At 40.7% G+C, this 27,170-nt stretch overlaps 2 protein-coding genes across 2 annotated transcripts; both read left to right on the top strand.

Annotated features, from left to right (window-relative positions):
• The first annotated feature begins 308 nt into the window (after positions 1-308).
• LOC140231633 (S-crystallin SL11-like) lies at positions 309-13,136 on the top strand. Its single transcript, XM_072311782.1, has 6 exons — positions 309-430; positions 2,057-2,265; positions 6,518-6,613; positions 7,492-7,610; positions 9,275-9,379; positions 12,427-13,136. The coding sequence occupies exons 2-6, from the start codon at positions 2,124-2,126 to the stop codon at positions 12,592-12,594; spliced, it is 630 nt and encodes a 209-aa protein (XP_072167883.1). The 5' UTR covers positions 309-430; positions 2,057-2,123; the 3' UTR covers positions 12,595-13,136.
• A 3,050-nt stretch (positions 13,137-16,186) lies between these two features.
• On the top strand, positions 16,187-27,170 carry LOC140231759 (S-crystallin SL11-like). The gene is made up of 6 exons (XM_072311909.1): positions 16,187-16,271; positions 16,758-16,960; positions 23,005-23,100; positions 23,927-24,045; positions 24,912-25,016; positions 26,077-27,170. Exons 2-6 carry the CDS (start codon positions 16,822-16,824, stop codon positions 26,242-26,244), a joined length of 627 nt encoding a protein of 208 aa, XP_072168010.1. The 5' UTR covers positions 16,187-16,271; positions 16,758-16,821; the 3' UTR covers positions 26,245-27,170.

The raw sequence follows: 27,170 nt of genomic DNA, 5'->3' as shown, positions 1-27,170 counted from the left end.
AATACTAAGCAGATTCCTTTGTTAATTTTTGCATGGACGTCCCTGTGAGACTTTTTCTTTTCTTTTCAATTGACATTGATCGACCTTTGCACGTCCACCGCCAGCTTCCGACCTTCCATGCTTTGTTCGCGCGGCGTCACACACTATTTTTTCCTTTCACGTCGTGCAGAGCACCTTCTGCTGCGTATAGATCGGTACCTTTGAAAGAAAGATAATAGTGTAAATGTGTATTAAAAAAATGAGATAATATAAGGAGAGCGGATGGGAGAAAAATGCTGCGTCATGTATCGCGTTGCACCGAACAGTAAGTTCAAGTTCGCATTGCACTCACATGGAAGATCCGTGTGCGCAGGGTGTGAGCTTGAAAACTGAACTGACGGACGAGTGGTTTTCACAGTCCTTGCGCTGCCTGCGGTGTTCGTCCATTCTGGTAAGTGGTGGTGCTGCTTTTGTTTTTGTGAAAAAACTTGCTGTGTTCCAGGTTACTAAGGATTGATCTTTGCTCATTCTTTTCTATACTGTGTCTGTTACACGGAGGGTGTTAATCATCGTTTGTAGGGAAATTATAAGGGTAAAGTAATGCTAGTAACAAAAAGATTACACGTCAGTCATGACACATATTCACATCTAACTCCATCCAACCACACTCGATCATTTAGGGTGGACCTAGTGCTACGTGCAAAAGAGATGGGCGTGTCGTAGCTCCACTGAACTATACATGTTGTATTATGCACGAGCAGATGGTGCATAATTTGTAGCAAAATAGAACTGGTGATTTATGTCTGTAGCTCCTCGCATAGTAACACTGAATGTTATAGGTTTTCCGGCCCAATTTTATCAGATTTGCATCCGAATTATTGAAACGTTTAAATTCAAGCGATTTTGGTCACTGCTCTACTCTCACGGTTCATTTAGTTCTTTGAGTATTCAATTTCATTTCATATCATTCCTTTTAGATTTTATTTCATTTTGATTAAGAGATAAATCTATTTTAGTCAACGACTCAAAAGTTTGCATTCAATTTCGCGCCAGGTGGATAGACGTTGAAATTCGTACCAAATACCAGTTTCAATTTCATTTATAGCCAGGAACACAACTTGGCACTTTGAACGTACAAATTCAATCAACATACACAACTTCTACGGGCCTTTTTTATTCACGGTTATACGATTCAATGATACAATTTCATTTTCATTTCCAAGTCTCATTTAATTATCTTGATTTTATTGGATGTATGGATTTCTTTCCTGTCGACCTTCCAGTCACTTTCAATTCATCCCTAATTGTATGGATGTAACATTTAGGAAAAAGACATATTCCAGAATATCTTAGGGGTCCTATACGTCCAAATCCATATTGATCCATTTAGATTCTATTCCTTAGTTGGCCCCGTGTGATAAGTTGCCGCAATCGGATCAGCTGTATAAATACCTCTTTCACCAAAGGGTTATATCGCCAGTTTTGATGGTTGTCAATGTCATGCTTCGTTCTTTTATCTGTCCGTATTCGAGATGTTCACGCATATACTCTGTAATGTGTATAGCAGCGGCTACAATCGTGTATGAATAAAATGTAAATGTATGTGTTTGAAAGTGGGGTAATACGAGTTATTAGTTAGTATGAGTGAAAAATCACATTTCAATGTACATTAAGTTTGCATATTCAAACAGCTGAGTAACTACAAAGAATAAAAGCGACAACGAAAGAGACTGCCGATACTTTGTAGTTGTTTGCCTTATCGTGAATTTGAATTCCTTACCGTTCTCCACGGCGGTGCTGATGCGAATTTGAATGCGTTGCACTTGCTTTTTTTAATTTGAATGCCCTTTTAACATCTTTTTGTGAAAAACTCATGAAATCGCATGCTGATGAAATTAAATTCAATGAGTTATAGTTACCTTTTTGAACGTCGATCTCTATGATCATTCAAATTCACTTGTACTTGAATGACAGCATCGTTAAATCGAATGCAAATCTGATGAAATTGGGCGGGAAAACATATTATTATCATCAATCTCTCATTCCCTCCATTTCCTCTTTCTCTTCGTTTATACAGCATTGCATCGCCTCTGCAACACTTCCGCCTCCCTTTTCTCGAAAAACAGACGAGACACGCGAGAAAGATGCCGTCCTACAAGTTGACTTATTTTGACGCGCGAGGTCGAGTGGAGATCGCCCGGCTCCTGTTCGCCCTAAAAGGCGTCGAGTTCGAAGACGTGCGCCTCCCCTATGACGCCGCGTTTGCCACCTCGGAAGAGAAAAAGAGTATGTTATGTAAACTATGAACAGACGACAGACAATTGATAGCTTGAGGACTGGAATGGGCTTACAGAACAACATAAGATGATACGTAACTGCACGCAACTGTTTACAACTCGTTTGGGTTATACTTGTCAATTTAACGAAATCTCCGTCAAGAATATTATGTTCTTGACCGCAGTGTTATTCAGTATCCTTCATAATCGATCTAATTCAACTCTGTGATCGCATTACATTGTATTTGATAATGAACCCGACGTGAATGTTTGTGGTTATGTAATATCTTGTGAAAGCGTAAAAAAAAACACACATTCAATGAGATACATATTTCTATTGTGGCGCAGTGGATAAGACAACGGACTTTCAATCCGAGGTCCTCAGTTCGAATCGCTGGACTGGCGGCGGTTTGGAGTATGTCCCTAGCGAAGGCATTTTGTCCTCATCACTTTGCCCTCCAGAAGGGACTCAAAGCCATCGGTACTGTTACCATGGTTACTGCTTGCTTAAAACATTCATGTCTTCCTCAGCAGCTATTTCAAACAAATTGTAATGCTAACAATATTAATATTTTTCCTGGATACACGCTGCTCCAAGGTATTCACTTCGTCGGTGGTATTGGTTGACAATCGTTATATCCCACGAGTATTGGGGGGGGGGGGGGTTGTGGCAATCACATTAAGAGAATCTCTGTAAAACTATCAAAGGATCCAGCTAAGCTTTGCACCTTCAGCTAAGTACATTCATGTTATTATGGCCTGTACCAGCAAGTCCAAAAAATATACTCTCCCAACCCACTAAAAAAGGGTGTGGGGGGGGGGGGGGCAAGACAGAGACCATAGGAATGGTATATTCTCTTTTGCAGTAGGATTTGTAATGCTTCTCGTAACACTGAGTTATCAAATGAATGTTCTCACTCTTTTTGTGTTACTGTGTTGTTTTGATTTTACCTGCGTCTTGATATTTCATTCTCATTATATTTCATCTTTATTCGCATTTTTGACATCGTACAATAATGATTTTGTTTGCGAGATCAACACACAAACACGATAATTTCCATAACATGTATGCTGGTGTGACATACCCATAATATGCCAGTTCAAGGTTAGCTCATGTGTACATGGCAGGGGCGTAAATCCCGGGGGGGGGGGATGGGGGGGATATATCCCCTCCCCCCCTGAAATGGAGGAGGGGGGATGGCCTGTACAATCATCCCCCCCCCTGAATTTTGAAAAAAAAAATGGACCAAGCAGAAATGTGATTGTATCAATTTTGGCATATTGCGTGACGTTTGTACGTTTGTACGTTTGTTTGAACAGTATTCTATCTTGTAGGAAAATGTATACATAATTTTCTCAAGCGCTCGCTCGCTTCACTCGCTCGCGAAGAAAGTAACATCGACATAACCGTCGGCCTTATGCCAAAAGGGCCTTAACACCATAGACTTTGTACACTATTAGTGCCCTTTTGGCATGAGGCCGACGATACTGTACAATGTAAGGTATGGCTCAGACGTTGACAACGTCACATAGTATAGGCCTACATGTAAACATGCTATGACGCGAGTAACTTGGAACCATCTGCAAAATATGTACGAAAACAAACAAACAATAAAAAAAACTATATCGCCATAATTGAACCCCCTCCATTTCCTGAATCATTCCTGAGAAACGACAGTGACTGGTGACTCAGTCAGGATACATCTATGGGCATACCCAGGGAAGATCAGGGGCGTCGAATCTATCTCGGGGGGGGGGGGGGGGGGGGGGCAAAGGGGCATCTGCCCGCCCCTACGGAAGTGTTTAGGCAGACAAATCATTTTTATCCCCCAAGCAATTCCCGAGATGAGGACAAATCTCGAACCTTCTTAATGGAAAATTGTCCAAATATCGCCAGAACTATGCACCAGATAGTTGTATTGCAATCTTAAACATGCAAAAGCTCCGCTATACAGGATCCCTTTCGATAGACTTTGTACACTTTTGAGATTGACGTATATTTCCCTAATTTATCAAAGAGTGTGCAGCAGATCTTTCACTTAACAAAAGCACTGTAAAATGTCACAATTTTCAAACTCGCTCGCTTCGCTTGCTCGCATTCAATCGTTATGCCATTCTCCTGATGTTGCATACTGCCAGTAATTGCCAGCACTTGTGCCCGGTGCGCCCCCCCCCCCCTTAATTTCCAAAGCGAAGAATATAGCTACAAACGACAGTTTTGGGACTGTAAAAAGTCAAAATTTTCAAGCTCACTCGCTTCACTCGCCCGCATTTAATCGTTATGCCATTCCCCTGATGTTGCTGCCAGTAACTGCCAGCAGTTGCGCCCGGTGCGCCCCCCTTAATTTCCAAAGCGAAAAATACAGCCAAAAACGGCAGTTTTTGGACTGTAAAATGTCAAGATTTTCAAGCTCGCTTGCTTCACTCGCTCACATTCAATTGTTATTCCATTCTCCTGATGTTGCTGCCAGTAATTGCCAGCAGTTGCACCCGGTGCGCCCCCCTTAATTTCCAAAGCAAAAAAATATAGCCACAAACGGCAGTTTTTGGACTGTAAAATGCCAAAATTTTCAAGCTCGCTCGCATTTAATCGCTACGCCATTCTCCTGATGTTGCTGCCAGTGATTGACAGCAGTTGCGCCCGGTGCGGCGCCCGGTGCGGCACCCCTTAATTCCCAAAGCGAAGAAGTATATCTACAAACGGCAGTTTTTAGACTGTAAAAGTATTACAACACGTATGTCAAAATTTTCATGCTCGCTCGCTCCGCTCGCTCGCATTTAATCGCTATGCCATTCTCCTGATGTTGCTGCCAGTGATTGACAGCAGTTGCGCCGGTGTGCCCCCCCCCCCCCCCTTAGTTTCCAAAGCGAAGAATATAGCTACAAACGGCAGTTTTTGGACAGTAAAATGTCAAAATTTTCAATGTAAAAAAGATTTCACCGTGGGAGGGGGAAACCCCCCTACCATACCCTCCCCCCTTGCTTGCTTCGCTCCCTCACGATCTCATAACCGCTCCCCCTAAGATCAAATCCTGTCTACGCCGGTGATAGACCCCACTATTTAGTAGGCCTTCGCAGTGATGTCGCAAAGGCGGAGCAAGAGCTGAAATACCACGATTTAGTCATTCAATAATATATTGTGAATATTTCATTTTCTATTGGGTTTTTTAAAGAAAAATAACACAAAAATTTCACCAAACGTGTGCACCAGATCGCTGAATTTCAGGTCTTAAAATGCAAAATCTTCCTCGTGTGGGAGAGGGAGCACCCCCCCCCCCTCTTACACACCCTCCCCCCGTTCGGTCGCTCCGCTCCCTCTCACAGATATTTAAAAAACAAACTGATTTTCCGCCGCAAGTCATCTGACAAGCAAAAAAAAAGCAACAACAAGAACAAAAAGTCTTCATATTTTTGCTGCCATTTTCCTCCCACTTTATATTTCTGCAAAAGAGTGGAACATCCGATCCCTGTAAAGTGTGTGTGTGTGGGGGGGGGGGGGGGAGGGGGCACAAAGCTTCCCCCCCCCCCCCAAGGCCGTGCCGGTCCGGTTATGGGCTTGTGATCGTGGTGATGGTGACCATCCCCCCCCCCCCCCACTCCTCAGTACGGATTTACGCCGCTAGTACATGGGTACAAATGATCTTTCTTCTTTCTCAGTTGATTAGGCACTCCACTATACTTTTCAAGCGACAGAAGGCATAAGCTTGCCCGACGAAACAGTTATGAAATACCTCAGTCATGTTCAAACAAAGAATGAATTTGCGTAGACCAGGTGACGGTAATGATCCATCAATTAGCACTTTGGAATGCAGCCATTTTGTTATTTTGCGTTAACATTTTTTTAAAGAATATAATATTTGCACGTGATGTTCATTTTGAATTTTCAATGAACAAGTATAATTCTATATATTTTCACAAAATTTTCGAATTTCATAAATATTTTTCTCTCTGGACCTGACATTGATTTGTTCAATTCACCTGCTTCTACATAACATTCTTTTTTGTGTGTGTTTTACATGTGGATTTGTCAAGCAAAATGCATTACTCGATATTTCACAGGAACTATTGTTATGGATACAATTTGAATATGTTATATCTATTTATATATTTATTGATATATTATATTTTGTTGGTTGGTTAATCGTGTATTCCTCCTGTAAGCTTTGAGATGTCTTTTTTTTTTTTCTTGAGATGGGACAAAAAATCATTAAGGTTGATTTATACGATGGTCAATTCTTGTCTCTCAATCTACACGCCGACAGAAGCCCCGCTAGGCCAGCTGCCCATTCTGGAGATAGAGGGCCGACCAATCCTGCCACAGAGCCGAGCTATTCAGCGCTACCTCGCCCGAGAATTTGGTGAGATAAATCTCTGAGGTGTTTTAATTTGTGTCTGTCTCCGTTTCCTTGTCAGTCTGTATGACTTGTTTGCCTGTATTACTTGTGCAAATCTGCCCTTTGGTTTCATTGTGGGGAACCTCGGTCGCTTCATTCCTTCAAAGGTCCACTATTTACAAATTTGAGCCCCTTATGTTTCAGAATGTTGGCGGCTATTTCAGTCTACTGTATTGAAGCGATTTATCAAAATATGAGGGGATTTCAACGCAACACATGTGGATTTAAAGAATGTAAAGTCACTTCAGTTGTATTGAAATTGACTGAACTTTTCAGTGGCTAGAATTCATACATGTTTAAATAATGCACCTGACTGTGCACAGGGGGTCATGAATGTCTGTTGATGAAAGCAAGAAGAACTGGCTAGTGTCACTTTGAAGCCCGACGTGAACAGCGTTGTTTTATGGGTTACAGTCCGTTATTCTGAAGGTTCGTTATTCCGAAGGTTGTTTAGTCCGAAGGTTCGTTATTCCGAAGGTTCGTTAATCCGAAAATGAAATAAGGTTCGTTATTCCGAAGGTTCGTTAATCCGAAAATAAAATAAAGCTCGTTATTCCGAAGATTCGTTACGGACCCTATTTCATTGTCGGATCAACGAACCTTCGGAATAACGAACCGTATTTCATTTTCGGATTAACGAATTTTCGGAACAATGAACCCTATTTCATTTTCGGATAAACGAGCCTTCGGAATAGCGAACTTTATTTCATTTTCGGATAAACGAACCTTTGGAATAACGAAACTTTGGAATAAAGAACCTACGGAATAGCACCACAAATGTTCGGATTAATGAACCTTCGGAATAACGAACAGCACCCGTTTTATGATTGATCACGTTGTAGGTTTCTATGGCAGCAACAACAAGGAGGCAACTATCATGGACCTCGTGGTCGAGACCTTCGACGACTTCATAGAGGGAATGTCAAAGTTCATCGCCACCGAGAGTGATGAAGCGAAAAAGGTATCACTGATCTCTCAAGGTTACACCAAAATGTCAAGAAATTCACACACTTAATTTTCATATATGAAATAGTTTCCTTCGAGAACGAACTGGAGAGGGTACATACTGAGTAGATTATTTTTTGTTTGTTTGCTCAAACTGAATTTTTTATGTAATTCTTTCTTCATTCTCTTCTCTTCACAAATATTCACCAGAAATATATTCCGTTGCTTATTGACTGCTTATGGCCTTAATGTGACTGAGTGCATCATTTTTTTTTTTTTTGATGGATTATCACTATCAGCCATTTCACAGTTAGCTCAAGCGCCCACTATTGAAATATTAACCTCTTTTAGCAGTGGGTTAGGCACGTCATTCGTTGTCAAAGCGGCGTAATGCGTAGGAATAAGCTTGGCCGTCGCAACAGTATGAAATTCGCAACAGTATGAAATTCATGTTCAAACAAAGGATAAACTTGCGTATAGACCAGGTGACTAGAAAAGACCTGTTCTGCTCGTGTGCACAATAGTGTAACTGTAAACTGGTTTTCAGACTGTGTTGTTAAAAGACCTATGGCTCTTTTTGTCAAGAATCTTAACGAAAAGAATCGTTGTTAATGTTATCACTCTCGTATTAAAGAATCATTATATTGCCAAACACACCTTGCATTCCGAGATTGCAACTGCAACACGAACAAAGACCCGGTGCCACTGAATTCTGACGTGTGATGCGACATGCTTAGTAACGCTTATTTTCAATGTAATATTCGACAATGCAATATTATACCTAAAAGATAGAAAAACTAGCAACATTTGACCTTTATGAAAATCAGTATGCGCTATTGGTACATATTCCGACCTCGAACTTGCTGCGTCACGTTATCCCGAAAAAAAAAAACCAACAACACCTAATTCTCACGATTCGGGCGTTGTTTTCGTTTTGCTTTGTTTTGTTTTTGTTTGTTTTTTGACAACTGCGTTTCTTCGAGTTGTTACGTATTTATAGTTATGCGAAGGCAAATTGTATTTTCCATAGAGATTGTATAGTATTGGTGGAGATGAGAATTTGGGCTTTTAACTTTTTGTGAGATATCAAGAAACGACTTATAAAATAGTACAGAGCATACCATTTTAAGAGGAATTCAAGGTATACTAGATGAAAATCGGTTTGGAATTGCTGAGACATCCATAAACAAAGTAAAAACAAAGCGATCCTACTAAAGTTGGTCCCATTTTTTTTTTTTATTAGGAATGCTCTTTTTTAATAGCGCAGGCATTTTAAAACCAATTTTCATCAAATAAGCATTGAATCCCTCTTGGAAATACATGCTCTTTCATATTTCATGAGAGGTCTCTCATTATCTCACCAAAGATATTAGAACCTGAAGTTAGGTCTCAGCCAAAACTATACGCTCCCTGTAACTCTTCAATTCTTCTTGATTTTCTTGATACTATTGTAACACTGCAAATTATCATAACGTTCATTAGGAAATTGCAGCACGCTAAATTAATACAAATATTCAAACTTTTTTAAAGAATTTGCAGCAAACTTTCATCAAGCGTAGGCAGAAAAGAATCGGGTAAGACTAGGAGATATTAAGTAAAATGGTTTACATGACCCTAGACAATGCTGAATACCTTGAAATGATGTAGGACTTCTCGTTGTCTCCACTCCATCACCCCTAGGCCGAGATGAAGAAGAAATTCATGGAAGAGACCGCTCCACGGCTCCTCGCGTTCATAGAGAAGCTACGAGGCCAGAGTTCTTCCGCCTACTTCGATGGAGACAAGGTAAATAACTTCACCCATCGCTAGCTCCAAGCGAAATTTCAAAATGCCACCAATGTTGAACATCATCCCTTGCGTTGAAATTTCGACACCACGGGAAATGAAGCAGTAACGATCCTCTGTTTCCCTCGTTTTTCACTGACGAGGAGGTCTTCAATTCGATTCAATTCAAATTTTATTCCATTTTTCGAAAAGAACATAGAAATTTCAATTTCTTTTGTAACAGAGAATAAGGTTGCATAATCAAAACAAAGTAATCTGAGAAAATAATAATTGTGTAACCATGGAGTAACAGTACATTGACATGAGAACTGAAGTGATAAAGACGAAATAAGAATACGCAAACATCGAAAACTGGAGGGACCCACTAAAAAGACAAAGCTTGCAGAATGTGGCCCTTCAGGTACAGAATGTCAAATAGAAAAGTAAAGTGATGCACAAAGGATAAAAGGCTGAAAAAAAAAGTCTGGAAAAAGTCTGGAAGTCTAACTAGAAGACAAAGTAACAAACAGACACACACACACGCGAATAAACATTAAACGAGACTGGGACGACAAACTAATATAGGGAGACTAAGAGACAAGACAGAATGAGACAAGACTTACATAAGAGGAATACAATACAACGGACAGAAAGCATAACAGATCCAGCGATCTTTGACAGACGTATATCGAAGAAATAATGGGATGCGTGAAAAGGGAACGGAAATATAGATAAATAGATGCAGAAATAATATAAATCAAATAAATCTACTCTGCAAGTGCCTTAGGACAACAGGGGCGAGAAAATACGTTTGAAGTTAAAATACGCCGTGAAGTTATTTCTCAGTGCGATCGAAGCTCCAAAATGCGCCTGACAAACGCATTTAGGAAAATCATACTGGTGGGATATTTTAATATTAACCAAATATGCTTGAGGGTAATGGCTAATTATTCATCCATACAAGACCTCAAGTTAGGCGTCAAAATATTTCACCCCCCCCCCCCACCCACCCACCACTTCTATCGTCTGCACAAGTTACACCTTACACTCAAAAAAGCGAGCACCCGCACGCAGTTATCCAAGAAACAGCGACATTTTTACTTTTCACATTAGTCAAAGTAACAACCAATGCCACGATTACTCACAAAGAAATTGATCTGCTTTGGTAGAACGTATTTATTTTCATAAAAATGATAATAAAAGATAAAACACGGTCTTGAGAGAGAGAGAGAGAGAAAAGGAATCTTAATTTTTGCTTAACAACGTGTTACACATTGATAGCTCCTCTTTGCCGTGTTTGTAAATCAACAACCCAAAATAAGGTTTAGGACCTTTGAACAGTCTAATGTTGGAAGGAGCGAACTCAATCGTCTGACATTTGGTTTTGAGTCAGTCGGTGATTTCTGTAATCGATTTCTGAAATCGTCGGTTTAGCAACTTTGTTATTTGTCTTCATGCCTGGAGAAGAAGTAGAAATTCAGATTTCAGATTTATAGAGTTAGGATTACATCAGCCAAGAAGTTTTATTTTTGAGGGCTGCGAATGTTAGTCTGTTTGCATGTTTGTTAGAATTCCTCCAACAGTTTTAACGGATTTTGATGGAATTTCAAGATGGATCATCTGTGGCAAATGGACACACACACACATACACACACACACACACACACACACACACACACACACACACACACATATATATATATATATATATATATATATATATATATATATATACATACTATATATATATATATATATAGGTATATTATATTTGGTGGTGATCTGGATCACCGTCAAGGCCGAGGTCACCCTGTAGAAGTATGCGCTCTCTGAGGGATTCTAATTTAAAGACCAAACTCCTCTTTTATACATAGACGTTGACTACTGGTATTCAGTTAACCTCCTTTTATAAATAGAATCGTATCGTTCAGTAGGTATCGAACTCTGTCCGAGGGGCGGAGAAAACAGTTGGTAGTGAAATTCCAATGCCATTACGAATTCATGGTCTTGAAAAATGATATAAGAAATGCAGGTCCTTGCAATTGTGAACAGGAATTATTTCTTCTTCTTCTTGACGAAGAGGAAACGTCTTTGTTTTGTCTTTGTGTCATGGTGATGTCCTTATAATGGAAATGGAAAGCCATGCAGTCCGACAATTTTGTTTTTACAGTTATGGGGCAGCTTTGTGGTTTGTCTTTTGAACTAAGTGCACCTGGGTGGATGATCACATGCATGGGGTCATCCCACTAGGCCGACATCCACGAGTCATACAGCCCACGAGTTCGACATTGAAAACAGGTCCATGAGTCATACAGCCCATGAGTTCGACACTTGGTGAAACAGCTCACGAGTACGACAGATACAACACGGCGCTCTACGTGTCGGTCTCGTGGGCCTTGTTAGCTTTGTGTCGAACTCATGGGCTGTATGACTCGTGAGCTGTATAACTCATGGGCTGTATGACTTGTGAGCTGCATGACTCGTGGGCTGTATGACTCGTGGGTGTCGGTCTCGTGACGGGGCACCCCGATTACATCGTGTGTCGAGTGATCTTGGATCATCGTCTGAGTAAAACTTGGTTGTAATGAGAGAGGTTTAACATGATGTAAAATGAGCACTTTGCAATGCTGTTACAAACTGACAACTATACATGGTAAGAAATCTTTGGTATTAATACAACCAAGCTGCAATACATGTTTTTAAACTGGTGTGTAGTTGCGGCAAAGAAGGAATATCCTTGATTCAATTAAAAAAAAAGGTTTGAATTACTTTTACAAGCAACGTTCGAGGAAGGGTTTTGTGTATCTAATACTTGTCCAATGACTAAAATTGAAAACATTAGTAAGTTACGTTACTGTAACTCAGAGGCAAGAATGTTCACTTTTGGTATTATTATTTCCATTTTGATTATCACTACCGCTTAAAACCGAACTGTAAAACTATAATGATAACAAATCAATACTGACCTTGTAAAGCTGTGTTCTGCGCTCGATAAGATATTTGTCTGTCAACTGATTCACCTGATTTTTCTTTCTCATTTTCGATTTATTTTGTCCTCTTATCTGCAGCCATCCTACGCTGATGTGACCGTCTTCAACCTCGTCGACGTTGGTGTGGACCATCTTGGCAAAGACCTCTTCTCTAAATATCCCAAACTCGTGGAGCTGAAACAGCGCGTCTCAGAAATTCCAAGCGTTAAGGCCTATCTGGCCAAACGACCCAAAACTCTGTACTAAGACTCCCCTCCACGCACCTGTGAGGGATGTGATGGTTTGCCCTGCATCGCAGCAGAGTCCAGAGATAAATCCAAATGAGTTTTCACATTCATGGTCACATAGATAGCTGGACAATGACGAAAAGGATACTTAGATTCTAAATTCGCGTAATAAACTGACCTGTGTCTACATGTGCATTTAGAGTCAAAGCGAGAAAAGATAACAATCAAAAGTGGCTGATTTGGATTATTGTAACGCAATCTAAGCCGATGTGCAGAACGATCTAGAGTTGGAACATTTACGATTGATAGGCATGGAATATTCCAGATAATAGGGCAGCAAAGGCACAGGCAAGATAAACGTTGCATGTGTTAGTTTGCGTTGCAGCAGGACTTTGTTGAGTACAGCTGTATCAAGAAAGTTAATTTTTTTTTCAAACTATAAGAATTTACAACCAGTGGCGGATCCGGGGGGAGAGCACCGGGGCCCCCTTTATTTTTTGAAACAAATGAAATAAAAAGAAAAATTGGGTTAGGGTGCATGCGCCCCCCCCCCCCCTTAATTTGTAAAGGCGCCCCCTCTTTACGGAATTCCTGGATCCGCCCGTGACAACCTATCTATAAACTGGACTGTCTGACAACGTTGTGAAAATGAATCTCATTGACAAGAAGAATAAAGAGCAATCTTTTAATGAATCATATCTGGTTACACTGACTTGACGTGTTCACTCAAGAAACGAGTAATTCGGTTAAGCCCCTCCACCATATCCGCTGCCCAAGTTATTTAGGCTTTGTGAGGTCATGGTAAACCTCTCTTGATAAAATGTGCCACCAAGCTTATTTTGAAAGTCTTCATTCACGTTACTAGGAAATCAATTGCTCTTCTGTATTGGCGTGGAGTTTACTCGCTTATGACTAATTACAAACGATTCTACACTGAGGGACTATCTATAGTGAAATTTCAATCCGACTTTAAGTTGACTTTCTTGATTAGACTACAAGCAAGCATGTACACATCATGAGTATTTTCGTTGAAATTAGGTCCTGACAAGAACCATTTACACATTTTCAAAGTTTTAGAAAGGGAAAAGAAACAACAGGCTAGTGTCATATTATAACCTTAATTCAAAATAAAAATCACATAACTCAGCTTAATTGCAATGATGTCATACTTTATTTTCGTAGTGAGGTGAAGACGGGGCTCGGGAGGAGGGACGGGGCTCGGGAGGAGGGGCCTGCCTCACATTCATGTAGGGCTTTATAGTTATAGTTATAGTTATAATAAATAAATAAATAAATATATATATATGTATATATATATATATATATAAATATATCATATATATGCATTATTTTTATTATGTGTGTGCATGTTTGTGTGTGTGAATATATATATATATATATATATATATGTGTGTGTGTATGAACGTTCTGATATAATTATGTTGATATATATATATATACATGGGATTAAAAAGACGATGAAAATAAACGTGTTAGATTTAAGGGGTTCCTCAGGGAAGTACATGTATCAGTGAATGAGTTGCAAGCACGGAGTTAACATTGTGTATACTTTCGTACGGATTGAAATGCTATCCCAGACCATGGGTCTACCTGCACAGTTCGGTTTCACATTCCCTCCTCCCTCTGCAACGAGGGCTTTACAAACATTGGAAACCTTTAGTATTTTGGCGGAGGGATATTATGAAGCAGTCTGGATCTGTGATGTCATTACTTGATGGGTTGCATGTCCTTTACTGCTGAAGAGCTGCATTGCTGATCATATTATACGTGTCAAGAGAGGGAACGAGAAATGAAAAGTAAACATTGAATGTACGCTGTATGGTTCTATTTACAGTTCACTAATCAAATTATGGTTACAGACAAAGTAAACCAGAAATGCAAAGGCAAACACACAAAATGTTGATAAAGGTCTCGTGAACTCGTCTGATTGAATTCATACATAATGAAGGGCTCGACATTTCTGATGGCCCGGGGTCACTAAAAGGTGTCGGGCCCCCAACTTTATCTTTTGGTAGCCCGATTGGGCAACTAAGATTCAAATGGATTGCTATATATGTTTCGGATTAGTTCATGTCACGTCAAACATTTGTTTTTTCGGGACCCCCCCCCCAAAAAAAAAAAGAAAAAAAAAGAAAAAAAAAGAAATTAGATTTACAGATTTCAGTGACCCGAACTGGCAGCAGAGAAAAAAAAAGAGTTAATTCCTGCATTCATTTTATTTTATACGGTTTCCAAAAGTGCAAAGCATTTACATACATACAATAACACAATATCAATACAATGTACTGACGAAGAACAAAATATAATGTCGAACCTTGCCTAATATTGTATATACGGTATCCCCCAATTTATTGTTTTATATTCTTATTCTGAGTATTGTTTAAGAGCGAAATTTAGAATTAATTCATAGCCATTTTCCACGTAAAAAAAAATAAATAATTACGTTCGATTTTCTTCCGACATCTTTGATTGCCTGAATTCGTTTCTGAATCTGTATTAATTTGTATAATTTCATGTGTATTTATTTCTACAAAGAGGATCACATTTGCATCAAGCCTCTCTAAGAACACCCCAACACATTTCACACTGTATTTTGGAAACACATTCTCTTGTTACGATTATCAATGAATTGAATTGAATTGAACTGAATTGAATTGAATTGAATTGAACTGAATTGAATTGAATTGAATTGAATTGAATTGAATTGAATTGAATTGAATTGAATATCCGTTGTAATATGGGGTTTTCAAGAAAATGAAAAACAGCGCGGCTCAGAAATTCCCAGCGTCAGGGCCTATCTGGACAAATGACCCAAACATCTGAACTAAGACTCCCCTCCACGCACCTGAGGAATGTGATGGCTTGCCCTGCATTGCAGCAGAATCCAGAAATAAATCGGAATCGAATTTTCACATTCATGGTCACATAGATAGCCGGACAATGATGAAAAGAATACTTAGATTTTAAATTCGCGTAATACACAAACTGACTGCATGTGTCTGCATGTGCATTTAGAGTCAGTGCCAGAAAAGATAACAATCAAAGTGGCTGATTTGGATTGTTGTAGCATTATTAATACAATCTGCTTACCTTGAAGTCATATCCTTTGTCAAACAAAAATGATAAAATAGAATAAAAGACTCAAGCAAAGCTCCAGTGACTACTTTTTCGATTCAAAAATGTTAAGACTCAGTGCGAAAGAAACGTATTTACCTGGCTATTAAAATTGTCAGAATACATTGAATCAAGACTGAGCAGATTCCTTTGTTAATTTTCGCCTGGATTTCCTTTTGAGATTTTTTTTTTCAACTGACAATGATTGAGAGACCTTTGCACGTCCACCGCCAGCTTCCGACCTTCCATGCATTGTTCGCGCGGCGTCACACACTATTTTTTCTTTCAGGTCGTGCAGCGCATGCATCACCTTTACTAAGTAGATCGGAATAAATGTGTATGAAAAAAATGAGATTATGGAAAGCGGAGTGGGGGAAAAAGCTGTGTCATGCTTCGCGGTGCACCGATCAGTTTGTCCAAGGTCGTATTGCACTCACATGAAAGATCTGTGCCTCCCTGATCCGTGTGAGCAGGATGTCCTAAGTACTGGTAGGGCGTTGACTAGCTGACGGACGACTGGTATCACAGTCTGCGCGCTGCCTGCGGTGTTCGTCCATTCTGGTAAGTGGCGCTGCTGCTTTTGTCTTTGTGGAAAACCAAACAAAACTTGTTGTGTTCTGGGTTTACTAAGAACTGATCTTTGCTCATTCTTTTCTATACTAAGTGTGTCACATGGAGGGTGTGAATCATCGTATGTAGGGAAATTATAAGGGTTAAGTAATACTAGTAACAACAAGACTACACGTCAGTCATGAAACATACTCGCATCCAATTACTCCATCCAACCACACTCGCAATGATTTAATCATTTAGGGTGGACCTTTTGCTACGTGCATTAGAGATGGGCCTGTCACAGCTCCACTGAACTACATGTTATATTATGCACATGTAGATGGTGCATATATTGCTAGCAAAATAGAACTGATGGTGATTTGATGTCTGCAGCTCCTTGCAGCTTCTCTCAGTGTAACACTGAATGTTACTACAAGTATCATCAATATCTCATTCCCTCTATTTCCTCCCTGTTCTCTTTCTCTTCGTTAACAGCGTTTCATCGTCTGTGCAACATTACCGCCTCCCTTTTCTCGAAAAACAGACGAGACACGGGAGAATGCCGTCCTACAGGTTGACTTATTTCGACGCGCGAGGTCGAGTGGAAATCGCCCGGCTCCTGTTCGCCCTAAAAGGCGTCGAGTTCGATGACGTGCGCGTTGACTATACCACGTTTGCCACCTCGGAAGAGAAAAAGAGTACGTGTCCTATGACCAGGCGATGAGCAGTTGATATATTGAGGACTGGGGTGGGGTTATAGGACAACATAAAATGCATAACTGCATGCAACTTTTTACAACTTGTTTGGATTACACATTAATTTAACGAAATCTCCATCAAGAATATGTACATGACCACAGTGTTATTCAAAATCCTTCATAAATCCATCTAGTTTTAGCTTTATTAGATTATGAAACCGACGTGAATGTTTGTGGTTATGTAATATCCTGTGAAAGTGCAAAGAAAACATTCAGTGAGATACAAATTCTGCTATTTCTATTGTGGCGCAGTGGATAAGACAACGGACTATCAATCGGAGGTCCGCGGCGCGGTTGAAAAAAAAAAAAAGCATTCATGTCTTCCTCGGCAGCTAATTCAAACAAATCGTAATGCTAGCAATTAATATTGTTGCTGGATACACTCTGCTCTAAGGTACACGTATTCACTTCGTCGGTGGCATTGGTTGTCATGAATTGTTGTATCCCACTAGCAACGGCGTAAATCCGTACTGAGGAGTGGGGGGATGGTCACCATCACCACGATTACAAGCCCATAACCGGACCGGCGCAGCCTTTGGGGGGGGGGGGGAAGCTTGGTGTCCCCCCCCCCCACACACACACAAACACACGCACACACTTTACAGGGATCGGATGTCCCACTCTTTTGCATGAAATATAAAGTGGGAGGAAAGCGGCAGCAAAAATATGAAGACTTTTTATTCTTGATGCTTTTTTTTTTCCTTGTCAGATGACTTTTGGCGGAAAATCAGACCTTAAAAGTATGAAAACATTTTTTTTTTTTTTTTTGGAAATACCTGTGAGAGGGAGCGGAACGACCGAACGGGGGGAGGGTATGGGGGGGGGGGTATCCCTCTCCCACACGTGGAAGATTTTGCATTTTTAGACCTGAAATTCAGCGATCTGGTGCACACTTTTGGTGAAAATTTTGTTTTCTTTTCTTAAAAAAAAACAATAAGAAAATGAAATATTCACAATATATTACTGAATGACTAAATCGAGGTATTTCAGGGCCCCGTTTCATAAAAGGTGTAGGATGTCAACTCTTGCTGGAATGGCAACTTCCCATAGCAACAGCCAATCAGAAAGCTGCATTCTAGTCATTACCATGACAATTGTCATTCCAGCAAGAGTTGTTATCATATCAGCTTTTTATGAAATGGGGCCCAGCTCTTGCTTCACCTGTGCGACAACACTGTGAAGGCCTACTAAATAATGGGGCCTATCACCGGCGTAGACAGGATTTGATCTTAGGAGGAGCGGTTATAGTTGTGAGGGAGCGAAGCAAGCGAGGGGGGGGGGGGAGGGTATGGTAGGGGAATTTCCCCCTCCCACGGTGAAATCTTTTTGCATTGAAAATTTTGACATTTTACAGTCCCAAAACTGTCGTTTGTAACTATATTCTTCGCTTTGGAAATTAAGGGGGCGGGGGCGCACCGGGCGAAAACTGCTGGCAATTACTGGCAGCACCGCATCAGGAGAATGGCATAGCGATTAAATGCGAGCGAGCGAAGCGAGCGAGCTTGAAAATTTTGATATTTTACAGTAACCAAACTGCCGTTTGTAGCTATAGTTTTCGCTTTGGAAATTAAGGGGGGGGGGGGCGCACCGGGCGAAAACTGATGGCAATTACTGGCAGCAACATCAGGAGAATGGAATAATGATTAAATGCGAGCGAGCGAAGCGAGCGAGCTTGAAAATTTTGACATTTTACAGTCCCAAAACTGCCGATTGAAGCTATATTTTTCGCTTTGGAAATTAAGGGGGGGGGGGGGCGCACCGGGCGAAAACTGCTGGCAATTACTGGCAGCAACATCAGGAGAATGGAATAATGATTAAATGCGAGCGAGCGAAAGAGAGCGAGCTAGAAAATTTTGACATTTTACAGTCCCAAAACTGCCGTTTGTATAGCTATATTTTTCGCTTTGGAAATTAAGGGGGGGGGGGGGGAGGGCGCACCGGGCTAAAACTGCTGGCAAATACTGGCAGCAACATCAGGAGAATGGAATAATGATTAAATGCGAGCGAGCGAAAGAGAGCGAGCTAGAAAATTTTGACATTTTACAGTCCCAAAACTGCCGTTTGTAGCTATATTTTTCGCTTTGGAAATTAAGGGGGGCGCACCGGGCTAAAACTGCTGGCAATTACTGGCAGCAACATCAGGAGAATGTAATAATGATTAATGTGAGCGAGCGAAGAGAGCGAGCTTGAAAATTTTGACATTTTACAGTCCCAAAACTGTCGTTTGTAACTATATTCTTCGCTTTGGAAATTAAGGGGGCGGGGGCGCACCGGGCGAAAACTGCTGGCAATTACTGGCAGCACCGCATCAGGAGAATGGCATAGCGATTAAATGCGAGCGAGCGAAGCGAGCGAGCTTGAAAATTTTGATATTTTACAGTCCCCAAACTGCCGTTTGTAGCTATAGTTTTCGCTTTGGAAATTAAGGGGGGGGGGGGGGGCGCACCGGGCGAAAACTGATGGCAATTACTGGCAGCAACATCAGGAGAATGGAATAATGATTAAATGCGAGCGAGCGAAGCGAGCGAGCTTGAAAATTTTGATATTTTACAGTCCCAAAACTGCCGATTGAAGCTATATTTTTCGCTTTGGAAATTAAGGGGGGGGGGGGCGCACCGGGCGAAAACTGCTGGCAATTACTGGCAGCAACATCAGGAGAATGGAATAATGATTATATGCGAGCGAGCGAAAGAGAGCGAGCTAGAAAATTTTGACATTTTACAGTCCCAAAACTGCCGTTTGTATAGCTATATTTTTCGCTTTGGAAATTAAGGGGGGGGGGGGCGCACCGGGCTAAAACTGCTGGCAAATACTGGCAGCAACATCAGGAGAATGGAATAATGATTAAATGCGAGCGAGCGAAAGAGAGCGAGCTAGAAAATTTTGACATTTTACAGTCCCAAAACTGCCGTTTGTAGCTATATTTTTCGCTTTGGAAATTAAGGGGGGCGCACCGGGCTAAAACTGCTGGCAATTACTGGCAGCAACATCAGGAGAATGTAATAATGATTAATGTGAGCGAGCGAAGAGAGCGAGCTTGAAAATTTTGACATTTTACAGTCCCAAAACTGTCGTTTGTAACTATATTCTTCGCTTTGGAAATTAAGGGGGCGGGGGCGCACCGGGCGAAAACTGCTGGCAATTACTGGCAGCACCGCATCAGGAGAATGGCATAGCGATTAAATGCGAGCGAGCGAAGCGAGCGAGCTTGAAAACTGTGATATTTTACAGTCCCCAAACTGCCGTTTGTAGCTATAGTTTTCGCTTTGGAAATTAAAGGGGGGGGGGGGCGCACCGGGCGAAAACTGCTGGCAATTACTGGCAGCAACATCAGGAGAATGGAATAATGATTAAATGCGAGCGAGCGAAGCGAGCGAGTTAGAAAATTTTGACATTTTACAGTCCACAAACTGCCGTTTGTAGCTATATTTTTCGCTTTGGAAATTAAGGGGGGCGCACCGGGCGAAAACTGCTGGCAATTACTGGCAGCAACATCAGGAGAATGGAATGATTAAATGCGAGCGAGCGAAGAGAGCGAGCTTGAAAATTTTGACATTTTATATTACAATCCCCAAACTGCCGTTTGTAGCTATATTTTTCGCTATGGAAATTAAGGGGGCGCGTCGGGCGAAAACTGCTGGCAATTACTGGCAGCAACCTCAGGAAAATGGAATAATGATTAAATGCGAGCGAGCGAAGCGAGCGAGCTTGAAAATTTTGACATTTTACAGTCCCAAAACTGCCGTTTGAAGATAAATTTTTCGCTTTGGAATTTAAAGGGGGCGCACTGGGCGCAACTGCTGTCAGTCACTATCAGCAACATCAGGAGAATGGCATAGCTGTTAAATGCGAGCGAGCGGAGCGAGCGAGCTTGAAAATTTTGACATTTTACACTCCAAAAACTGCCGTTTGTAGCTATATTTTTCGCTTTTGTTCGTCCCACTTTATCGGGGAACCACCCCCCCCCCCCTTATCGACGCCTCTGCATATGAGGGTGCTTTTGTTAAGTGAAAGATCTGCTGCACACTCTTTGATAAATTAGGGAAATATACGTCAATGTCAAAATTGTACAAAGTTTATCGAAAGGGATCCTGTATAGCGGAGATTTTGCATGTTTATGATTGCAATACAACGATTTGGTGCAGAGTTCTGGCGATTTTTCGACAATTTTCCATTAAGAAAGTTCGAGAGTTGTCCTCATCTCGGGAATTGCTTGGGGGATAAATTATTTGTCTGCCTAAACACTTCCGCAGGGGCGGGGCAAATGCCCCTTTGCCCCCCCCCCCCCCACCCATAGATTCGACGCCCCTGATCTTCCCTGGGTATGCCCATAGATGTATCCTGACTGAGTCATTAGTCACTGTCGTTTCTCAGGAATGATTCAGAAAATGGAGGGGGTTCAATTATGGCGATATATTTTTTGTTATTGTTTGTTTGTTTGTTTTCGTACATATTTTGCAGATGGTCCCCAGTTACTCGCTTCATAGCATGTTTAGGCCTACATGTAGGCCTATATATTGACGTTGTCAACGTCAGAGCCATACCTTACAGTGTATGTCAATGTTACTTTCTTCGCGAGCGAGCGAAGCGAGCGAGCGCTTAAGAAAATTATGTATACATTTTCCTACAAGATAGAATACTGTTCAGCTCTGTTACCTGTTTGAAGGCCGGCGTACAAACGTCATGCAATATGCCAAAATTGATAAAATCACATTTCTGCTTCCTCCATTTTTCCCCTCAAAATTCAGGGGGGGATGATTGTACAGGCCATCCCCCCCTCCTCCATTTCAGGGGGGGATATATCCCCCCCATCCCCCCCGGGATTTACGCCCATGCCCACTAGTATTTTTCTTTTCTTCTTCTTCTTCTTTTTTTTTTTGGGGGGGGGCAATCACATTAAGAGAATCTCTGTAAAATTATCAAAGGATCCAGCTTTGTACCTTCAGATAATACGTGGTATTTACGTTATAGGGCCAATACCAGAAAGCCCGCAAATTAAAATCTCCCAACCCACTAAAAAGGGGCCGGGCCCAAACAGAAACCATAGAAATGGTATGCTCCTTTTGTAACAGGATTTGAAATGCTTCTCTTAACACCGAGTTATCAAGTGAACGTTCTCACTTTTTTTGTGTGTGTTACTGTGTTTTCTTGAGTCTACCTGCATCTCGATATTTTCCCCCTCATTATATTTCACCTTTCTTCGCATTTTTGACGTCGTATATCAATGATTTTGTTTGCGAGATCGACAAACAAACACGATAATTTCCCAAACATGCTGGTATGACATACGCATAATAAGCTAGTTCAAGGTTAGCTGCTAATGTGTACATGGGTAGACCTTTCTTCTTTCTCAGTTGATTAGGCACTCCACTAGTTTTCAAGCTACTGAAGATATTGTGAGCTTGCCCGATGTAACAATTTATGGAATTCATCAGTCATGTTCAAACAAAGAATGAATTTGCGTAGACCAGGTCAGGTGACCAGAATGATCCATCAATTAGCACTTTGGAAAGCAGCCATTTAATTATTTCTTATTAATCTTTTTTTATTGATATTGTCTAATATACTGCTTTTTAAGGATCACTTGAAATGCATATTATATCACTTTAAAGTTAAAGTTAAAAACCAACATGCTCTGCTGGTACAGATGATTTTCTACACACGTCAAAAGTGGAACCCCGAGCTGGTGGGTAATGTTCAAGCATAGACATTTTCACCAATTTTTTTTGAATTCCATAAATATTTTTCTCTCTAGACGTGACATTGATTTATTCAATTCACCTGCTTCTACATAACATTCTTTTTCTGCATTTTGCGTGTGGATTTGTCAAGCAGAAATGCATTACTTCTCAGGAATTATTGTTAACAATACAGTCCTTCTGTAAGCTTTGAGGTGTCTTTTTTTTTTCTTGAGATCGGGCAAAAATCATCAAGGTAGATTTATACGATGATCAGCTTTTGTCTCTCAATCTACACGTCGACAGAAGCCCCACTAGGCCAGTTGCCCATTCTGGAGATTGAGGGTCAACCAACCTTGCCGCAGAGCCGGGCTATTCAGCGCTACCTCGCCCGAGAATTTGGTGAGATAAACCTCCAAGGTGTTTAATTCGGGTGTACGTCACGAGGCCGACACCCACGAGTCATATAGCCTACGAGTTATATACAGCCCACGAGTCATACAGCCCATGAGTTCGACACTAAGCAAATAAGGTCCACGAGACCGACACATTAAACCTTGTGTTGTATCTGTCTAACTCGTGGGCTGTTTTTACCTAGTGTCGGTCTCATAGGCTTTATTTGCCTAGTGTCGAACTCGTGGGCTGTAGGACTCGTGGGTGTCGGTCTTGTGGGATGAACCCGTTTAATTCTTGTCTGTCTCTGTTTCCTTGCCAGTCTGCATTACCTGTTTGTCTGTATTATGCAAGTCTGCCCTTTGGTTTCATTGTGTGGAACCTCGGTCCCTTCACTCCTTCAAAGGTTCACTATTTACAGATTTACGCCCCCCCCCCATGTTTCAATTTTTTTTTTCAATTCAATAGCTTATTTATTTCCATCATCACAAAGAAAGAAAAGAAAAGTTGACATAATCCAAAGTGATACAATTTTTTTTTTTCATTTCTCTTTTTCATTTCATGGAATTTTCATGTTCCAGAAGGCTGGCGGCTATTTCAGTCTGCTGTATTCGATACAGATGAAGCGATTTATCAAAATATGAAGGCATCTAACGCAATACATGTAGAATACAAAGTCACTTGAGTTGTATCGAAATTGACTGGACTCTTGGATGGTTGGAATCCATCCATGTTTAAATAATGCACCTGACTGTGCACAGAGTCACTTTGAACTGCGAGTGTCACTTTGAAGCCCGACGTGAACGACGTTGTTTTATGATTGATCATGCTGTAGGTCTCTATGGCAGCAACAACAAGGATGCAACTTTCATTGACCTCGTGGTCGAGACCTTCGACGACTTCGTAGAGGGAATGTCAAAGTTCATCTATTACGAGAGTGATGCAGCGAAAAAGGTATCACTAATCTCTCAAGGTTATACACTTAATGTCAAGAAATTCACACACTTAATTTTCATATATGAAATATACATACTCGAGTAGGATTCGAACCTACTACCTCCTGATCTCCGGAGGTCGCGGGTTCGAATCCTGCTCGAGTATGTACGCCCATGATTTTTTTTTTTTGTTTTTTTGTCATGGCTACTACTAAAAACACTGATCAATTCAGTGCTTATTTACGTAGATGTAGGGCAAATATGTCAATCATTTGCAATGAAAACATCTCGACAGTACCCGCTGCATGCTATAAGGATTAGGACCAAAAACTTGCTGTCGGGCGAAAGCTCGGTGGTCTAGTGGAGATGAGACCTGTCCGGAGATGAGGAGGTCGTAGGTTCGAATCCTGCTCGAGTATATACGCCCATGATATATTTTATCATGGCTACTACTAAACACACTGATCAATTCAGTGCTTATTTATGTCGATGTAGGGCAATTTGTCATTTAGTTGCGATTCGGGTGTGTTTTTGCTTTTGTTTTTTAAACTGCGTTTCTTCGAGTTGTCACGTATTTATAGTTATGCGAAGGCAAATTTATTCCCCATCAACTCTTCAATTCTCCTTGCTGTCTTGATACTGTTGTAACACGGCAAATTATCATAACGTTCCATTAGGAAATTGCAGCACGCTAAATTAATACAAACATTTAAAGCTTTTTTACAAGAATTGTGCGAATTGCCTCAACTTTCATCAAGCGTAAGGCAGAAAAGAATTGGGTAAGACTAGGAGATATTAAGTAAAATGGTTTACATAACCCTAGATAATGCTGAATACCTTGAAATGATGTAGAACTTCTCGTTTTCTCCACTCCATCATCCCCAGGCTGAAGCGAAGAAGAAATTCATGGAAGAGACCGCTCCGCGGCTCCTCACGTTCCTAGAGAAGTTGTTGGGCCAGAGTTCTTCCGCCTACTTCGTTGGAGACAAGGTAAATAGCTTCACCAATCGCTAGCTCCAAGCGAAATTTCGACACCACGGAAATGAGGCAGTAACAATCCTCTGTTTCCCATGTTTTTCACTGACGATGAGGTCTTGAAGTTATTTCTCAGTGCAATCGAAGCTCCAAAATGCGCCTGACAAACTCATTTAGGTGAATCATACTGGTGGGACATTTTATTGTAAACCAAACATATTAGAAACAGAAACATTTTCACTTTTCACATTAATCAAAGTAACAACCAATGCCACGATTACTCACAAAGAAATCGATCTGCTTTGGCAGAACGTATTTATTTTCATAGAAATAATAATAGAAGATGATAACACGGTCTTGAGAGAAAGAAAAAAAGGAATCTTAATTTTTGCTCAACAACGTGTTACACATTGATAGCTCTTCCGTTGCCGTGTTTGTACATCAACAACCAACGACCCAAATGATGTTTAGGACCTTTGAAGGAGCGAACTCCAACGTCTGACAGTTAGCTTTGAGTCAAGTCGGTTATTTTTTCAGACGGAAACTGTCGGTTTTAGCAACTTTGTTATTTTTCTTCGTGCCTGGAGAACAAGTAGAAATTCAGATTTCAGATTTGTAACAGAGTTATGATTACCTCAGCCAAGAAGTTTTATTTTTTGAGGGCAGCGAATGTTTACATGTTTGTTAAGAATTCCTCCGACATTTTTGACAGATTTTGATGGAATTTTCAAGATAGATCATTTGTGGCAAATGGACAACGTGAATATATATATATATATATATATATATATATATACATATAGTGCGAGAAGATAAGGCCATTCTCGCACTCTCTCTCTCTCTCTCTCTCTCTTTCTCTCTCTCTCCCTCTCTCTTTCTCTCTCTCTCTCTCTCTCTATATATATATATAGATCAATTCAGTGCTTATTTACGTCGATGTAGGGCAATTTGTCAATCAGTTGCAATACTGACCTTGTAAAGCTGTGTTCCGCGCTCGATAAGATATTTGTCTGTCAGCTGATTCACCTGATTTTTCTTTCTCATTTTCGATTTTATTTTGTCTTCTTATCTGCAGCCATCCTTCGCTGATGTGACCGTCTTCAACCTCGTCGACGTTGGTGTGGACCATTTTGGCGAAGACCTCTTCTCTAAATACCCCAAACTCGTGGAGCTAAAACAGCGCGTCTCAGAAATTCCCAGCGTTAAGGCCTATCTGGACAAACGACCCAAAACTCCGTACTAAGACTCTCCTTCACGCACCTGAGGAATGTGAAGACTTGCCCTGCATCGCATCAGAATTCAGAGATAAATCGGAATCGAGTTTTCACATTCATGGTCACATAGATAGCCGGACAATGATGAAAAGAATACTTAGATTTAAAATTCGCGTTATAAACTGACCTGTGTCGACATTTGCGTTTAGATTCAAAGCCAGAAAAGATAACAATCAAAGTGGCTGATTTGGATTATTGCAACGCAATTCAAGCCGATGTGCAGAACGTTCTAGAGTTGGAGCATTTATGATTGATAGGCATGGAACATTCCAGATAATGGGCAGCAAAGGCACAGGCAAGATAAACGTTGCATGTGATAGTTCGCGTTCTAGCAGGAATTTGTTGAGTACAGCTGTATAAGAAAGTTAACTTTTTTCTTCAAACTGTAAGAATTTACACCTATTTAAAAAATGGACTCCATTGCATAGCAGTGCCATCAACATTGCGAAAATCAATCCCATCGAGAAGAAGAAAAAAAGAGCATTTTTTTTTAATGAATTAAATCCGGTTACACTGACTTGACGTGTTCAGTGAAGAAAAGTGTAATTCGGTTTATCCCCTCCACCATCTCTGCTGCCCACGTTATTTAGGCTTTGTGAGTTCATGGTAAACCTCTCTTGATAAAATGTGCCAGCAAGCTTACTTCGAAAGTCTTCATTCACGTTACTAGGAAATCAAATTGCTATTTTGTATTGGCGTGGAGTTTACTCGCTTATGATTAATTACAAACGATTCTACACTGAGGGACAAACTATAGTGAAAATCTCAATCCAACTTTAAGTTGACTTTCTTTATTAGACTATATAAGCAAGCATGTACACATTATGGGTATTTTCGTTGAAATCAGGTCCTGACAAGAATCACTTACACATTTTCAAAGTTTTAGAAAGGAAAA

This window comes from Diadema setosum, chromosome 8 (genome assembly GCF_964275005.1).
Source record: "Diadema setosum chromosome 8, eeDiaSeto1, whole genome shotgun sequence".
Taxonomy (NCBI): Eukaryota; Metazoa; Echinodermata; class Echinoidea; order Diadematoida; family Diadematidae; genus Diadema; species Diadema setosum.
This window is presented reverse-complemented; position numbering and strand designations above follow the sequence as displayed.